This window comes from Euphorbia lathyris, chromosome 7 (genome assembly GCF_963576675.1).
Source record: "Euphorbia lathyris chromosome 7, ddEupLath1.1, whole genome shotgun sequence".
NCBI classification, from domain to species: Eukaryota; Viridiplantae; Streptophyta; class Magnoliopsida; order Malpighiales; family Euphorbiaceae; genus Euphorbia; species Euphorbia lathyris.
Window position 1 is genome coordinate 74723966 of NC_088916.1, and position 17842 is coordinate 74741807.

At 33.7% G+C, this 17842-nt stretch overlaps 1 protein-coding gene across 2 annotated transcripts; it reads left to right on the forward strand.

The window, feature by feature from the left end:
* Positions 1–8684: 8684 nt before the first annotated feature.
* Positions 8685–14315, forward strand: LOC136235660 (uncharacterized). Of its 2 annotated transcripts, none has more exons than XM_066025496.1 (5): positions 8685–9018; positions 9112–9199; positions 11402–11554; positions 12356–12435; positions 13998–14315. In XM_066025496.1, exons 1-4 carry the CDS (start codon positions 8886–8888, stop codon positions 12387–12389), a joined length of 408 nt encoding a protein of 135 aa, XP_065881568.1. In that variant the 5' UTR covers positions 8685–8885; the 3' UTR covers positions 12390–12435; positions 13998–14315. The 2 variants fall into 2 exon arrangements, with proteins under 2 accessions (XP_065881568.1, XP_065881567.1); XM_066025495.1 differs by having other exon boundaries at positions 14002–14315.
* The last annotated feature ends 3527 nt before the right edge of the window (positions 14316–17842 follow it).

Genomic DNA, 17842 nt, shown 5'->3' on the forward strand with positions numbered 1-17842 from the left:
GAAACTTTTTGACATAAACTCTAGAGCTTTTTATAATCCATGCGGTTGCCACAGTCTAAACTTGACATTATGTGATATGGCTAACACGTGTGGTAAAGCTATTTGGAGTTATACAATGTATATATACAATTTTTGCATGTTCCACTAAGAGATTGAAAATTTTAAAAGATAATGTAAAAGCATTAACTCTTAAGTTATTGTCATCTACTCGTTGGGAGAGTCGTGTTGATAGTGTTAAAGCTATAAGATTTCAAATGTCAGAAATACGAGAAGCTTTACTTCAAGTAGCAGATAATGATAATGATTCTAAAGTAAAAAGTGAAGCAGAATCTTTAGCAACTAGCGAGCTTGGTGATTTTGAGTTTTTAGTTGCAATAGTCATTTGGTATGAAATATTATGTGCAATTAATTTGGTTAGCAAGTTTTTACAATCAAATGATATGTTTATTGTTGTGGCTATTGAAAAAATAAAAGAGTTGATTTCTTTTTTTGAGGCGTATAGAGAAATTGGTTTTTATGATGCCTTGGATAGAGCCAAAGAAATTGCCATTGAACCTATATTTCCTCAAAGGCGTGAAATTCAAAGAAAAAAACATTTTGATGAGAATTCATCTATTTCATTAGTTACTCACTATCTGCAGAGGAATCATTTATAGTGAAATGCTTTCTTTACATTGTTGATCAATCCATTGGTTCTCTTAATATGAGGTTTGAGCAATATGTACAATATGAAACTATCTTTGGTTTTTTTTATTTACCTCTCACTAGTTGGAATCATTGAATGATATGAGTTTGAAGTCTTCTTGTATCCAATTGGAAAATGCACTTAAATTTAATGAGCAGTCTGACATTGATGGAAATGAATTATTTGTGGAATTAAAGTTACTTAGAGAACTTTTGCCTCGAGATATAAAAGGACCTATTGATATTTTGATATTTTTGAAAGGTTTAGACTGTTTTCCTAATACAATTATTGCATATAGAATTTTGTTGACTATTCGTGTGATTGTTGCATCCGCAGAAAGAAGCTTTTCGAAATTGAAGTTATTGAAGTCCTATTTGCGATCTACAATGTTACAAGAAATACTTAATGGATTGGCATTGATAGCGATTGAGAATGATCTTTTGGAGAAAATAGAATATGAAGACTTAGTTGATGATTTTGCTTCAAAAAGTGTTAGAAGGATAACACTTTTTAAGTAAAAAAATTATATTAGCTTAAAATTGTATTAAGACTTGATTGTATTCGGATAGGGGCCCACAAATGTTTAAGACGGGCCTGCATGTGTTTTCACTTTACACTCATCATTCTCCCTCCATATCTCACCTAAACCCACATCACAACCCTGTGTAAAAGACCTTATTGATTAAATCTAAGCTATATTAGCAAGTGGTAGAGATTCAAGGAATTGAGCACTCAAACTATACATACACTGCATTGCTTGTAATGAAATCACAACCCCTTGAGCGAAAAGAACTGAAAAAGGCAAGAAAAACAGATATTAATGTCTTAAGATACCACCTTATGAGGTTCTAAACATTAGTCCAAAACTCTCAAAGAAGGATTAGTTGTGCGGTGTTAATATTTTTGAGAAAATTTTAGCCTTTAGATCAAGTTCAAAATGAGTTCTAAGTCTTTTATCATTATATTGCTTTGCACAAGTATGGATGATAGAATGTCAAGTGAAATCAATCATGTCGTCTAATTGCATTGATTCAATTGTCTGATGTTCGATTTTATCTTAATCCGGAGACTTGCTTGAGGATAAGCAAGGTTCAAAGTGTGGGGAGGTTGTTAGAACCATTTTATACAGAGTCTTAGGTATGGTTTAAGCCCTATTTATGTGATTTTATTGCCTTTATGCCATGTTTTATGATGTTTTCTCTCTATTTTATGTCTGATGTATGTTCTGAGATGTTTCAGGAACAATCGAGTAAGAAATGGAGTGAAACAAAGCAAAAAGAAGCATAAATCAAATGAAAGCTCGACAAGTAGACCAGGCTTGCTCGGCGAGTAACCAGCTTGCTTGTCGATACTTCTCAATGAACGATCAGTCAACCGGTGCAACGACCAAGGCACAAAGTCAACTCAAAACTCATAATTTTGACTCACTACTCGATGAGTAAAGACGCCTCTACTCAACGAGTAGTGATGAAAGACAGAATCAATCCTACTTCAATTCTTACTCGGTGTTTCATTCCGAATCAACTTCAAAGCTTCACAATACGACTCCAAAGTGGAAAGAGAACCGAATTAGACTAGTGATAAGAATCAAAGCACTATAAATAGGGGCCTATATCATGTAATAAAGGATCCAGTTTTTATCTTAGTTCAGTTATAGCTTTAGTTTATGTTTATAGTTCGTTTTTACTTTTTAGCTACTTCAGATTCGAATTTTGTATTAGCAACCAAAGTACATTTGTTCCTTAGTTGTAAGATATCAATATAAGTTTGTCTTCACCCTTTGTTCATTAGTTGCTTATTGAATTCAATTCTTTTCATCTCGTATTTCTCTATCCCTTAAATTCCAATAACGTAATCGATAAACATGGGATCACTTTTTATTCATCTTCCCCCCACTATGTGCCTTAGCTCAAACATGAGCTAAATCACCTTTGGGCTAAGATTATGGTGAACCGTGTTTAACGAGTATGATTTAATTTAGCTATCTGTTTAAAAGTGTGTTGTGAAAAGTAATTAAACGAAAGATTCAGTTAGGGCTCTTTACTCATCTTATGTTAATAAACCTAACTAAGTAATTAGTAATAAGGGTTGAATTATGAAACCTAATTAAGTAAATGATTCAACCGAGTAACCTATCTTTACATATACCTTAACCGGATAACGCGACTTTATAGTCTAAGGTACGACTTAGCTTTAGCTTTCACCATACTTCACGTTTCTTAGTAACTTAGGGATTTTGCCTAATCAAGCATCGACCTAAGGAATTAGGAATAGAGTTAGTAATTCTAGACCAGGATTACTAGCTTCTTAGGAAAGCTACCATCTTTAATTTATAGCTTTATTACAACACTAATTAGTTAAATATCATAGGAGTTAGACATGGGAATCCTAGATCTTAGCCTTTCATTCATCCATTAGACAACAGTTATTAATCTTTGCTTTTATTTAACCTTAGTTTTAGAAACATACAAATCCAACCACTTTAGCATTCATTAGTTAATATAGAACTTTAGTCGAATAGGGAATTGGAAACTAATCTATGTAGGATCGATACCATTTTTAGGAACATTTACTACTTGAAACGATAGAGTTCACTTGCTCTTAGGAGTTAGGTATTGTTGGGGTTTAGTGTCCTATAGACAATTGTTCCAGGATATAAACCTAATGTAAATGAATTGTTCTTTATATCATTTATTTTAATAAGATATGGTTTCATAACTGTATAAAGGCAACCTCCTTTAAATAACTAAATAAGTCTAATAAAAGGAAATCCCTGAGTTTATTTAAAGTGATTATAAAGTGTTCATACAGGCATGAAGTGAGATAAAACATTATAATAAACTAATAAACTTAAAGCAACCCCAAGTCAAGTGATATGTTTTGAATAGGGATTGACATAACACTGTTGAGACTTGCATGTAACAATGTTTTCTGTCGAGACAGAGAGCTGATCTCACAAGCTTCGGATATACAGATATCTGGACAGTTACATGGATCCAATGAATGGATTGGAGACCCGACTTGAGATAACATGATGGGTAGATTTATCCTTGTCACCTGTTCATCTCATTGGTATTAATAGGTATAAGTAATCCTAAGACTCAAAAGAATGTTAATTAGTGATTCTGGATTATGGAATGTAATACTTTGATCCTGTTGTAACACGTTCCATAACAGGGATGACTCTAGGGTGTGTACGGCAGACGTTGGGTATCACAGGAAGTAATTCCAGGATAGTTATACATTGGATTGAGCATTTGTCACTCCTGATAAATGGGAGATACGTCCAAGGATCGATTGTGGAAGACTTAACTCTAAATCCTTGCAAGGTGATAGCTTAAGACTTGAAATGCAGATTTCACTTAACCTATCTAATTAAAGTTAACTCGGCCTGTACAAGTAAAACGAACGTCTCGCTATATGTGACTTGACATTGCCCATAGTCATAAGATTCAGTTCAAGGATGTAGTTGACAAAGGATCGAATTATACTGTAACTAATACGGAAAGATCAATGACAGAATCAACCTGTCTTCTTATAGCTCTGGGGGAATGTTTTGGATCTGCCAATCACAGTTCGCGTACTCATTCCGTTATGCAAATATTAAATATAATTTTGAGAAAATTAATTTAATAGTTGCATACGGCTAGAAGCAATAAGAACCTAATGGGTCACACATAAGACTTGGAACCCAAAAGAGAAATAGATGTTAATTAATTGACGGAAGCCCAACTGAGTCCACTAAGGCCCAGTAGTAGGGGGGCGATTTATGTATAATAAATACATAAAGAAATTAATTTAATTTAAACAATTATAATTAGATTATGATTATAAATTAAATTAATTATGGGATAAATAAGTTAGGAGGTTTAATGAGATTAAATTGCTCCTATTATTATCCTCTCAATAGGTTATTATTATCTTTGTAATTAAATATAATTATAGATAATAACAATAAGAATTTTATTCCGAATTAAATTCTTATTCAGTAACCCAATTCTATCTGACTAGGGTTTAGATGGAAGAGAATATATATACCCCCCTCATGAGAATTTTGGCCAAGTCTAGCAATCCTGGGAGAGAGAAAATTCAGTCCCCTACCGTAGAGGATCGATTCTTCACCGCTTGCTTCCGTTCAATTGATTTTTCATCTCTTTCTCTTTATCATTGATATTGTGTTGATTTATTAGAGGCAATCTGCTTTGGTTGCTTTATATGGTTGAGTTCTAATCATCTTTTGAATTGTGTTTTGTTTTGTGCTCGGGAACTCGGAGTAAGAGTTGTGGGCACTACGATTGCAACAGTAGATAGAACTTCGAAAGGTATTTCCTTCTATCCCTCTTTATATGAAATAACGGTTAACGGATCTTGGTTAAAAGAAATAGGTTAAAAATTTTATATTTCCGCTGCCAAACGTTTGCCTATTTCCCATTAGGTATATTTTATCCCTATCAGTGCTGACGTTTCGGGTCCAAAGTAATAATGTCTTCCAGTTTTTTATTCTAGTGTTTTGGTTCTCCTACAACTGTACCTTAGGCCGATTTTTCACGTACAACCTTTCTACCCGATCAACCTGCTACTACCCATCATTAGGTGACCGGGTGCAAATGGGACAAGCACCTCAAATTTGAGTCATCGGCCTCCTCTGATGGATCACGAAGCCATTATTTCCCTCTTTGTATGGCAATTTTTCGAATTGAGGCCCTGAGCCAGCTACCAAATTTATGCTCAGCCGTAACCTCGCTACTATCGAACAACTTCGGGCAAAACTTGTCAGCATAGCAGATAATACCGCAGAAAAAACAAAACTGGGGCAGTCGCTCGTATCTTATATTCACCCATAGCCATTCCCTTCCACTTCTTTTAATTTTTTGTCCCGTTTTCAAAGCCTTCCGAACATCGATAGTGATTTTAATATGTAGATAACTGTGCTTGAGGCCAGTAAAATTTTCTGGATCATATCCCCCATTTGGTTGCCAATCGCTTTGCATATTGATTTCGTCTGAAAACCAATTGGTAGATCAGATACTTGTGCATATGATGACATCAGTCAGCGTATGGTGCAATGTCTATTCCGAGACTTCCACCTGTTTTACTATAAGAAGGTTCTGATTGAACGTCCAGGGGCCGTCATTAAGAACTCGTTGCATATCAAGCTCATGATAAAATTGGAATAGATATCTACATTCCATATTTGTTTTCATGATCGTCACGCCTTTGACCGACTGCTAGATTGTTGCTAGAGTTGTTTTCATGGACTCAAAGTGTGTTGTTTTAACAGCAAGGAACTGCCCTACGATAAAGAAGAACTGGTTATTGGCCTTCAATTGAAGTATATTGTCTACTAGTTCAAGGCCTTCATCATCATTATTGAGACATATCTAAGCATATTCATTGACAAAGCTCTTATTTTTTTCCATGTTGAACAAGGCCAGTGATAGCTCCCATTTATATAGGGTTTTTAGGATTGTTTTAGTTCGTTTTTGCTTTATTTCCATTCAATTTCAGTATCATTTTGTTATCTTTTAGTTAAAATTAGTAATTTCTGTTATTTATGGCATTTTCTGTATTTTCAGGTGTTTTTAGGACTATTTGAGCATTTTCGAACCAGACACGTGCCCTTTGGAGCATGTCCGGACAATTCGGGGACCATTACATCAAATTTTGGAAGCCTAGGGACCAAAACAGATAACTTCCGTAGAGAGAACTGCCACTTTTCAACGCCTGTCTCGCCGATACAGTGCTTGTCTCGTCGAGACAGGCCCTCGTCTCGTTGAGACACAGCTTGTCTCGACGAGACAAGGCGGGCCGATGGTTCCCAAAGGGAACCATCGCGTGGTGTCTCGACGAGACGCCCAGTGTCTCGTTGAGACACCCTTTCGTCTCGTCTCTTGTCTCAACGAGACGAGACGCTGGGAAGCAATTTCCCAGCGTCTTCTCACCTCCAGGGCGCGAATCTTGGCCTGGAAAATATCCAAAATACCCCCTAACACACCTAACACTATAAATAGAACATTGTGTCTCCTTTGTTAGGGTTACCTTTTTTTTTTTCTCCTTATTCCTTTTCTTTCTTCTCCTTCTCCTTCTCCCTCTTTCTCTTTATCAGATTTTATGATTTTAGTTTACTTGCATTGTAGTTGCTTTTGACTTATTGAAGATTGGTAGAGGATATTTCTCTCCCCATTTGTAATCAGAATCAGACAAATCTAGGTTTTAGATTTCTAATTCCTTAAACTGTCTCTTACTCTTTGCTTATTTAAATTAATGATGATTCTTGTTGATAATTTGTGCTTTAATTATTTGGTTAGTTTTATTATGAACTAATCCCCATCCAATCTGGGATGGGGATGAGATTGATTGCGTAACCATGTATGATTAGGGATTTAGGTGTACGGAATTGTTTCCAATTGATTAGATTATGCATGCTTAATGTCCTAGATTTATCAAAAATAGGATCATTGCTAGAATGAGATTCGATGATGATCAACTAGTCTGACATTGCTGAACCCTATGCCTTGAGTCTGACAAATATAGGATTGCAGATAGGTAGTTACCTGACCAAGGAACTATCTAATCCGAATTAGCATAATCTGACATCGCTAGAGACCACTAGGAGTGCGGTCTAGTGGCTGGGCTACGGCTTTAGCCTTAATCACCACAGAACCTAATGCTTTGCATGACCTAGGTTATATGCCTAATCAAGCCGTCAACCGAATGCATGTGAATAAACCACATTAGATTGGCCATCTTCATGTGGTTAATTAGGTGATTAACGTCAATTATCATTAGGATATAACCCTGAATCCCAGTAAATCATGGAATCCAATTAAGGGAATCCCCATCTTAGATTGTTTCATCAATTAATTCAGATCCTACCCTTCAATCGCTTTTATCTTTTATTTTAGAAATTTACCTCTTTAATCACTCCACATCATATTCAACCTTCCGAACAATTACGTTTCCTACCTTAGGTCGACTAGTTGTGAAAGATAGTCCTTGTGGTTCGATCTTGTGCTTAGCACTATATTACTTGTTGCGATAGGATACACTTGTCCTATTAACCGCTATATAATTTACGAGCATCAGCTAGGTTTTTCGGATATCAGTTTGTCGCTGGTTATGGAGGAGGAAGGTGGAGGAGTTGTATCAAGACGGCGACCACTGAAGAAGGCGACATCTGCTGTGGCGGCTTACGATGGCTTGATATTTAGGATAAAAATATGACATTTAGGTTAATTCATCTAATTAGAAAAAACATAAATACTCAAAAGAGATTAAAAAACTGTTTGACTGATAATTAAATGTTATTTTATATATTTTAATATTAATTATGTCTAACATTTTAAAGGGTAAAGTTCAAATAAAACCCCTGTGGTTTCACTAATTTTCAGATAAAGGACTGTGGTTTACTCTTTGTCAAAACGAGGATTGAGGTTTTTAACTTTAACAAAATAAGGACTTTTTCGATTGATACTATTAAAATCACATTTGACGACTTCAAAAATGACATATTTTAAGAACTACTAATATTTTAAGCAACTTTAATTCTTCAACTTTTTTATTTTGAGATTATTTAGATGATGTTTGGTAAAGAGAGAGAAAGTTAATGTTTAGAGAGAGAAGGTTCAAAAAAAGATGATTTTCGAAAATCGAAAATGCAGTTCCATAGAAAATATGACATTGAACAACTTTAATTCTTGAAAATTTTCATTTTCAGATCGTTAAAGATGATTTTAATAGCATTAATCCAAGTTTGAAACCTCAATCATTGTTTTGACAAAAAGTAAACCACAGTTCTTTATCTGAAAATTAATGAAACCACAGTAGTTTTATTTGAACTTTACCCTATTTTAAATTTTAAATATTAATTATTAATTATGTCTAAAATATTTGACGTACTAAAATTAAAAAAATTCGAAATATAAAAGTTAAATAATAGTCAAACATATTTAAATACTGTATGCATTTCATAGCGTAAATTCGCTTATCCCATTTTTAATCAATAGAAGGAAGGAAATAAACAAAAGAAAGGGAAAGTGAACTGAAGAGGACGAAGAAAGGAAGCAACTGGAAGGTGGAGGGACAGTCCGTGGAGTCGTAGACAGTTAAAGTCAGCTAGAACTTTTCATCGACACCTCAATAATTTCTAGTTAATAATTGCGCAATAAAGTAAATAATTAATCGGTAAAGAGGTCGAGATATGGATTTGCAGGAGCTATGGGCGATATTCGGGCCCGGCGTCGCGGGCGCAGTTTTCGGGGCCGGGTGGTGGTTCTGGATTGACGCCGTTGTTTGCAGTTCCGTCACAGTTCCCTTTGTTCACTACCTTCCCGGTATCACCTAATTCATCTGTGTATATATTCGTGTGTACGTGTCCTTTTAATTTTTCCGATCTTAGGGTTTTTGTGTGTGATTTTTTGTTGCAGGCATTTTTGCTTCTTTCGCTGCTTTGATGTTTAATTGTGTCAGAAAGGAGGATATTGATTACTCTCCTTATGAAGAAGGCGAGTGGAGGTTAGCAATTTGACATCTCTTCCTTAATTTATTGTTCCTTATTTTTTTCAATAGCCTAGATCTGGTTCAGTTTGATGGAGTAGTTCTGAATTCAAGTTTGTGCTTGTTAGAGCTATTATATACTCAGCTGAAGTCGAAATCACTAGCAGTAAAGTTAAAAAATCAAGCGTGCCGTTTCGTTTGATTATTACGCATTAATTTGTCCATACTCGGGAAATTACCTTGAATGAAGATCACGGATGAGAATTTGCAGTATCGCTAGAGTCTGTAGTGCTTTCTGGTATTGTGGGAGGCTGAATATTTGTTCCGATGATTGTATTAATCGATTGTGATTCTTTGATTTTCCTGCTGCAACGTTCATGTTGAAATAAGAGACCAGCTGTAAAGCTATCAGAAAATTCTGAGTGGATCGAATCTTGAATTTATCTCCATGTTTACAAAAGATATCAGATTGAGATCTATTTTTTCGAATTTATACTTGCTGGTAAGTGCAGTACGAAGGCTTAGATAATTAAATTTCTACAGATACTATAGAGATACTATTTAACAGACAATGAGATTTCCAGAGTTGTCAGCATCTATAAATTCAGCACCTATGGTACTACGTGGAAACAGTACACGTGACAATTGATTGCTGTCTAAAAGCAAATTACATGGAAAAAACTGGGATTTTATGCTGAAACATACATGAGAGAAGAAGTTTAGTACTGGGTAAATCAGTACTAGGCGGTTATTAGTCAGCTTGATTTTTTAGTAGTTTATTTCTGGGAGGATTTGGTTTGTGGAATGAAGCATGCAATTGTTTAGTTAAAATGGACTGGAACTTGAAAAAAATGGAAGGCAACAAAAGAGAAAGTCGAAGTACAATGTAATCCAGAAATTTGAAATGCTTTTAAGATTTGTTAAAGCGTTGTTCCATTATAAGCAAGCAACCTGCAGATTTAAGCCCTTGAGTGAGACATTTTACTGTTTCCTATTGGGAATCCGATATGTTCTAGAAAGGGTTAGCTTGAGAAGGCATTTATAGTACTCTTCTTCAAGTTTGTTCTTATCAATAAATAATGATACTTGGCTGTCGATCTTGAGGAATGCACAGAAATATATTGTTATCTGGATGTTTGTAATCTTCTTGAGAGTGAGCTAGTCATCTATCTGTATGTATCATTCGTGGAATAATTGTAATATGGTTGTACCACTCCTGTTTGGAGCCATGGTTTGAAATTTTGTACTGTTTACTCTTAATATAACTCCTTTCTTGCTGTTTTCGATGCTTGTTTGCTTTTACCTTTAAGTCTGACATGACAGCCTTGAAAATTTTGAAATTGCATGTAGTAGGAGAATGGTTCTTGTGCATTTACCTTGAGTTTTGGGCTTTGCTGTCAATTTATCTTGAGATAATTTGGCATGCGCTGATTAAAAAATAAATAATAAAGCTTATGACTAGGCAACATCAAGATTTTTTTTTTTTTAATGAGTATACCTGGATTGTACGAGGATTCTACAACTTCTATCTTTGCGTTATGTAATATGTAGGATAATAAATTTTATCATTTTGGTGTTGTTGATTATGCTCTTGCCGCATGTTCTCTGAAAATTTTCCAGCGATGGGAATTTAATTCAAGCCAGGAAAAGGATGGTTTTATGATTTCAGACACATTTGGTGGTTAAGTTGATGATTTTTTATTTTTTATTTTTATCTCTTGTTTGAATCTATAATTTGTTTTCGTCATCTTGATATTATCTATTATGCTATATATTGTGCTGAAGGGAAACAAAACAAACAAAATGAAAAATTATTGAGCTGGAAAGGGACAAAAGGAAGATGACAAGGATATATTTTAAGACTTTATGACCTCTCTCTAGCTAGACATATCATATGACATGGCTTTTGGAAAATTTCACTGCTTAGTATTGATTCTTTTGCTTTAGTGTAGTTGACTTGGAGAAGTTGATTATGATCTTGCTTCATAAGTGCTTTTTGCTTGTTATTGTATTACAAGAAATTGGATTGAATGCTGTTGATTGATTATGGCTGTCTTGTAAGTTGCTTGTTTCCTAGTAATGCAAGGGTGTTGTACACTTGTTTGATCCTGTGACTTTTTCTAGTCGAAACTGTTTTATTGAGAATTGGATTCTTTCCTTTCTGTATTTCCATACAAGCCATGAGCTGATCTTCACTTATGCTTTCCCAATTTGTAACAGATTGAAGCTTTGGCTTTTCTTTGCGTATGTGGTATCCTTCGTGTCTCTAGCAGCATCAGTGGGCTTATTGATACAAGATTCAATTGTCACAACAGGGCCTTCAGTCTGGGCAGGAACTGCAGGTGTCCTGCAGTGTGTGTTTGTTTTAATCAGGTATACGATTGTTTTAATTTATATACTCCCCATCTGTTGCATATCATTTGGTGTAGTTTATTGGGTTGTCAATTGATGATATAACTTGCATCAGTCAGGTTGAAAAACACTATTCTGACCCGGAGGCATCTTAAATATCTTTTTAAATCAGTTATTCAGATTGATGCTTCTGTGATCTTTGATAGAACTTGCTTTCTCTCTCTCTCTAGGAGTCGGTAATTAAATAACCGTGCTTGTAGGCATGTTTGTGTTAGATGTGAAACTTTTATGCTTTCGTTCGCATTTTTACTCTTGCTTTCTTTACTGCTTGGTCCCTTACTTGGTGATCAGATAAACATGCTACTGTGTATGTTTTGTTAGATTCAAACTTGCTCACATGAATTATAATGAACCTTCCTCTCTGCTGATACATGCACACATGTATACATTGATACAATACAACCCCCAACTATCTTTACCCTAACCCCTAAAGTAAAACAATCAAACTCGTTTAGGTTAACTATTTTACTTTAGGAGAACAGTGACATGTTGACAATTTCACGCGTGCTAAATGGAATTTTAATCACACATAACTGAGCAGTCTAAGAGAGGCTTAATATGTTAAACAATAATTGATCAAGGGCTTAATGTATCTATTTAAAACACGAGGGACTGTATCAGTAAAAATTGAACAATCGGGGGCTCAAATATGTGTTTTGCCATTTGTACATTTTTCATTCTGCAAGGGCTAAACTGTTGTTATTCACTCCTTTTTATCCAACGTGTTATTCTTCTGTTTGACTATAACTTGTTTTCTTTCAGTGGACTTATCTATTGGACTTCACATTCAGAGTGAATTCTCGCAAATCAGTACATACGCCTTTGAGAGCTTGAATTTGCATGTAAGGTTTTTACTTATTTAATCTGTGGGATGAAATAGACACCCCTTTGTACATGTTTATGCTATCTAAGCCTAGCAATATTTGCCTATTGAGTTGCTATCAATCTTGAGCATCAATACTAAGCCCATATGACTTTTAAGGAATTTTAGATTTCTAATGCTCATCCTAGGCTTTTGTCAATACAACTTCTGATTCATGTATCTCTGCTCATTCTTGATAGCTTTTGTGTGTCATAGTCTATTTTAGGCTTAATGCATATCCAACCCCTCCAACTTGCACCCAAGCGTCTAATCCCCCTAGTTTTTACACCGATTTTCCGCTCTCTCAACATGCTTAAACCGTCATGGCTAACCTCTTATTTCCATGTAGCGCTACCACATACTCTATATGGAAATGTCATTATTTTAAGCACGTTGAGGTGGTGGAAAGGTCGTTTCGAATTGGAGGGTTGTTAGGCATTTGAGTACAAGTTGAAGGGGTTGGGTGCATATTAATTCTATATTATTGAGGACTACTTGCTTATTTAATATCTTTGTAGCATTGAATAAATTTGATATAAACTGTCCAATTGTGGTTAGTTTACCTTTAAAAGGAAAATCTTTTCTCAATTTGTTAAACACCAAGTTGTAGAATTACCCCAGGGAATTGTAACATTATATAGTGGTGGCAAGGTGGCAATTTACGACACGATTTACATCGACACTTTGATTGACACAAATATATAAATTATTTTTATTATTTTTGTTATTTATTTAATCGAATGAAATATATAAATAATATAATATGATTATGATACTTAATTTTTTTTTTTTTTTTTTTAATCTTTGTCTGTATATAAAGTCATCCATTATTGGTTCAAGGGATATGGTTCAAATTTGTCTCTATATTTCAGAGAAATGAAATTTACCTAGTATGAAATAGGAAAATTTAGCTCTCATAATTTTCAAGCAATATCAGTTTTATCTCTGCCTGACATAAAATTTGAACAAACGGGTTTGATCGTTATTTAGCTATTATATCAAACAAGTTTGTTGATAATTTTAAGCAGTTTCATGCATTTTGTCAGGTTGTTTATAATTGTGTTAATAACATAGTAAATATTTTAGTTAGTTTTTTGTGATTAACTTGTACATGGTAGATTTAATTTTTGACATTTTGTCAGGTTTTTCTATAACAATATTGCAACACAATAAACATTTTAGACATAATTGATATGTAGAATGTAACGAATCTATGTTTAAATTTTCTGTCAAATATGAGTAAAATTATTTTACTTGGAAATGATGGACAAAATTTTGCATTTTTTATATAATTGATATGTAGAATGTCTGATGTGATAGTTAAATAACGAGTCAAATAATGATTAATCACTACACTTAAATTTTCTGTCAAGTATGAGTAAAATAAAAAAAAAAAAAATTATTTTACTCTGAAACGATGGACAAAATTTTACTAGGTATATGGTAAGGGTAAACTTGCACTTAAAACTTACAAAATGAGAAAGCAAATTTGGACATTATCACTTTGATTCAATTTGCTCACCTACTAAAATTGGTTGGAAGTCAGGATGGAGAAGGAAGTGAAAGAATATGGCAGGTCGGTCTTGAACTTTTTGCGACTAGTTGGAAGTCAGGATGGAGAAGGAAGTGAAAGCATATGGCAGGCCCGTCTTAAACTTTTTGGAACGTATAATACTAAATTTTTATTAGACCCTTAATATTTAATATAATTTTGTATTAAAAAATATAAAGAGAAATGAATAAATTGGAAGGGTGTGAATGTTGAATGGTTGAATATTTAATTCACATATGCATTCAATATAGTGAAAGAGTGGAAATGAATCATTTTACTTATATATATATATTTTTTTTCCAATTTAAGCTAAGATCTAGTGTTAAATTTTAGGCTCATATAATTTTGAAAGCCTTGTACAGAAAGGTTCTTTGCATACCCTCATTTACGGTCCTGACATCTTGAACCACTTGGTTTTTTTCCAAAAAAAAATTGAAGTCTGATTTTTCAGCTTGATGTATTAACATCTCGATGGATTATAATTTTACCTAAGATAATAACATAGGTTATCAGATTTGGTTAAAAACATGTAATTTAAAACACATTATTTACCTTTGAAATCGTATTTATAATCACATTATATATGCAAAAAAATTGTCTCAAATTATTGAAAATTGCAGATATAATGAGTAGGCATTTTTAAGATGTTGAAAATAAACTATTTTATGAACGAGAGGTATAATTTGTGTTTACAATTAATCGAGGGTTTAAAGTAAAAAACTAACATATTGGAAGCTTCATGAACAAAAATAGAAAAAATTAGGGATCTAATTTTTTTTTTCTTGCAAAAAGGAAAAGGTATAATTTTCTAAAAGTGCAAATTTGGTGTGAGCAAATAGCAATAATCATGGTAGCTCACCAACCGAACCTTTTATAGTCTTATTGCTGGTAAGATTTGAATCTTGCTAGTTTTTGACCCGTGCGATGCACGGATTCATCTTAATATATAAATATTAACAAAAATATAATTAATAATTACAATTAATGATACAAAAAAGGAGGAAGTGACACATCAGCTCCATCGTTACTGTTTTATATTATATATTTTGACCCGTGTGATGCACAGATTCATCTTAATATATAAATATTAACAAAAATATAATTAATAATTACAATTAATGATATAAAAAAGGAGGAAGTGACACCTCAGCTCCATCGTTACTGTTTTATATTATATATAGATATGTAAAGAAATAGAGAGATTTTAGGGACTAATTTAAATTATGTAGAACTTTTAGATATAGATATGCAGATAATTAGAGAGATTTTAGAGATTAATTTAAATTCTGTAGAACTCTTAGATATAGTACGGATAAAATAATCTTTTTATAAATAAATATAATAATATAACTAAAGTTAATATATTATATTTTTTATTATATTTTTTATTAGTAAAAAAGGAGGAAGTGACACCTCAGCTCCATCGTTACTGTTTTATATTATATATAGATTGCTGGTAAGATTTGAATCTTGCCGTTGTGAAACTTGAACCCAAAATAAAATAAAATATAAATCTTTCAATTTAAGCACCTATTATTAATTTCTACAATGAAAAGCTAACCAAGGGGTTTAAATGTTAATTGGTAGTAGATCTGTCTACGGGTCCATATATCCGTTCGGTCTGTTCAGGCCCGTGTCTCTTGAACAGAACATGGACAATGAAAATTGATAATTGGCCTAGCCCAATCCAAGTTCGCTATAGCCCGTCTATTTTTTGACAGACTCGGGACTAATGAAAATAGCATAGGGCGGGCCCGCCTGGCCCGCCTTATTAATATTAATTAAAAATTTATATATTTATAATTAAAAATTTATTTTTAAGTATAAATTTTATTTTTTATAATTAAAAATTATATATATATTTTAGGTGGGTTTATATGGGTTGGGTTTGAGATTTGATTTTTAAACTTAAGCCCGCCTAAATTAACAGTGGGTTGTTGTGGGCTTGAGATAAACATTTTTACATAAAATCCCGTTAGACCCGGTCCAGTCCGACCCATGGACATGTCTAATTGGTAGACAATGTATAGGTCAAGTTAGAAATAACATCGATCCCGAGACAGAAGAGAGGGGATGCACGAGGGTTCATTGCAACCGGATTGCTTGAATTTACTTTAGGGGGTGGTTTTAAACTTCTTCTATTTGAGAAAAAAGTCCAGAGGTGTTTCGATTGCATCTCTAAATGAAAAAGTATGGAGGTATTACGATTGCATTTCTAAATTTGAAATCCTTACTGTAAATGAGTTTTTAAATTTAATTATCAATTAGTTTTACAATTGTTTTAAAAAAAAAATCAAAATTCATTCAAATATAGTTATCCAATAATTTTATAGTTATGTTTTAAAAAACTTTTAATCTCAGTTGATTCTAAAATTTGTGAGAGCTTAGGGCATATTAATATGGGACAGTGATGGCTTCTCAATTAAAAAGGAACACTAATATCATAGTGAACCACCTGTATAAAAAAAAGTGAAATAAACCAAGGAATAATTTGACTACTATATAAAATGATTAACATGATTATCAATTTTTTAATTATTAGTAGATATAATGAGATGAATCAATATGGATAACAAATAAAATAAAGTAACACGCCATGTGAATCAATCAATACTTTAGATTAAAGGTAATGATGAAAGATAATCGTCTCAGAAATGTGAACCAAGAGAGAAGACGAGCTAATTCACTAGAACTTTCATCTTGAAATATACGGTCCATGGTTAGTATATGCCAAATCCTAACGTTCCCACAGCAGGATATACTCTCCTTTACGTCCTTGCACATGTGTGTCAAGTAAGGTACATAAATCGACTTTCTCTGAGCTATACTGTCCTTTGCGTCCTTGCATGCGTGTGTCAGGTAGGGTACATAAATCGACTTTCTCCGAACTATCCCCTAATATCTTATAAATAGAACTCTATAATTCTCTTATTTTTTAGGGATAAAGGTCAAATTGACCTTAACATTATGCATATTTGGCCATAAGGTACGAAATGAAAGAAATTTAACCATGACGTTTTCAAGGAAGATCAACTGTACCCTGATGAGCGTTTTACGTATACGTGCATGTGAAGGCAAGTGTACCTTAGTCGTGTATCAAGTAATAAAGTGAAAGTAGAGTATCGTTCCCACGAGGATGGTGATTATAAGTACTAATCTTTTTGCTCACTAACTATTATTTAAACAATCGAAAGGTAGAGTTTGGTGGGCACCAAGTTAAGACTTAATAAACAAGTGAAATGAAAATTAGACAAAATTAGATAAGAGAATACTTATAATGAAAGAAACTAAGGCTTCTAGCTTCACTTAACCTCTTTGCTTGGTAATAACACTTAACCCCTTTTAAGTTGTTTTATCCTTTTTAAGATGACGATTTTTCTTATTAACTAATAGTTCTCGAGATTGGTTCTAAACTCTCGACTAATTACTTTCCCTTGGACCGGCTCAAGTAATTAATCAAAAGAAGCATTAAGTTTTATTAATCTAAACCTTTTTAACCTACTTTACCTTGGTCCGGCTGAGTCCCCTAAGGAAAAGAAGAAGAAGAAGAGAAAGGCCATTGAAACATGCTCCAAAGACATCAATGCTGTTCCAAAGAAAGTGAGACTAGTGTCTCAAGAAAAAGTTAAAGCTGACCAGGCTAAGGAGAAAGCTGAGTCGGCAGAGAAGAGAAAGAGGCCAGAAGAGCCTGAGGATGAAGAAGAAACCCCGGAATCCCCTTTGATGAAAAGGAAGAAGGTTAATACCTTAAAGACTGTTGAAGCTGATCCCCTAGATTGGGCTGTATCTTCCAAAGGTCATGGAACTGACCTAGAAAGGGAAGCTGAGAAAGAAA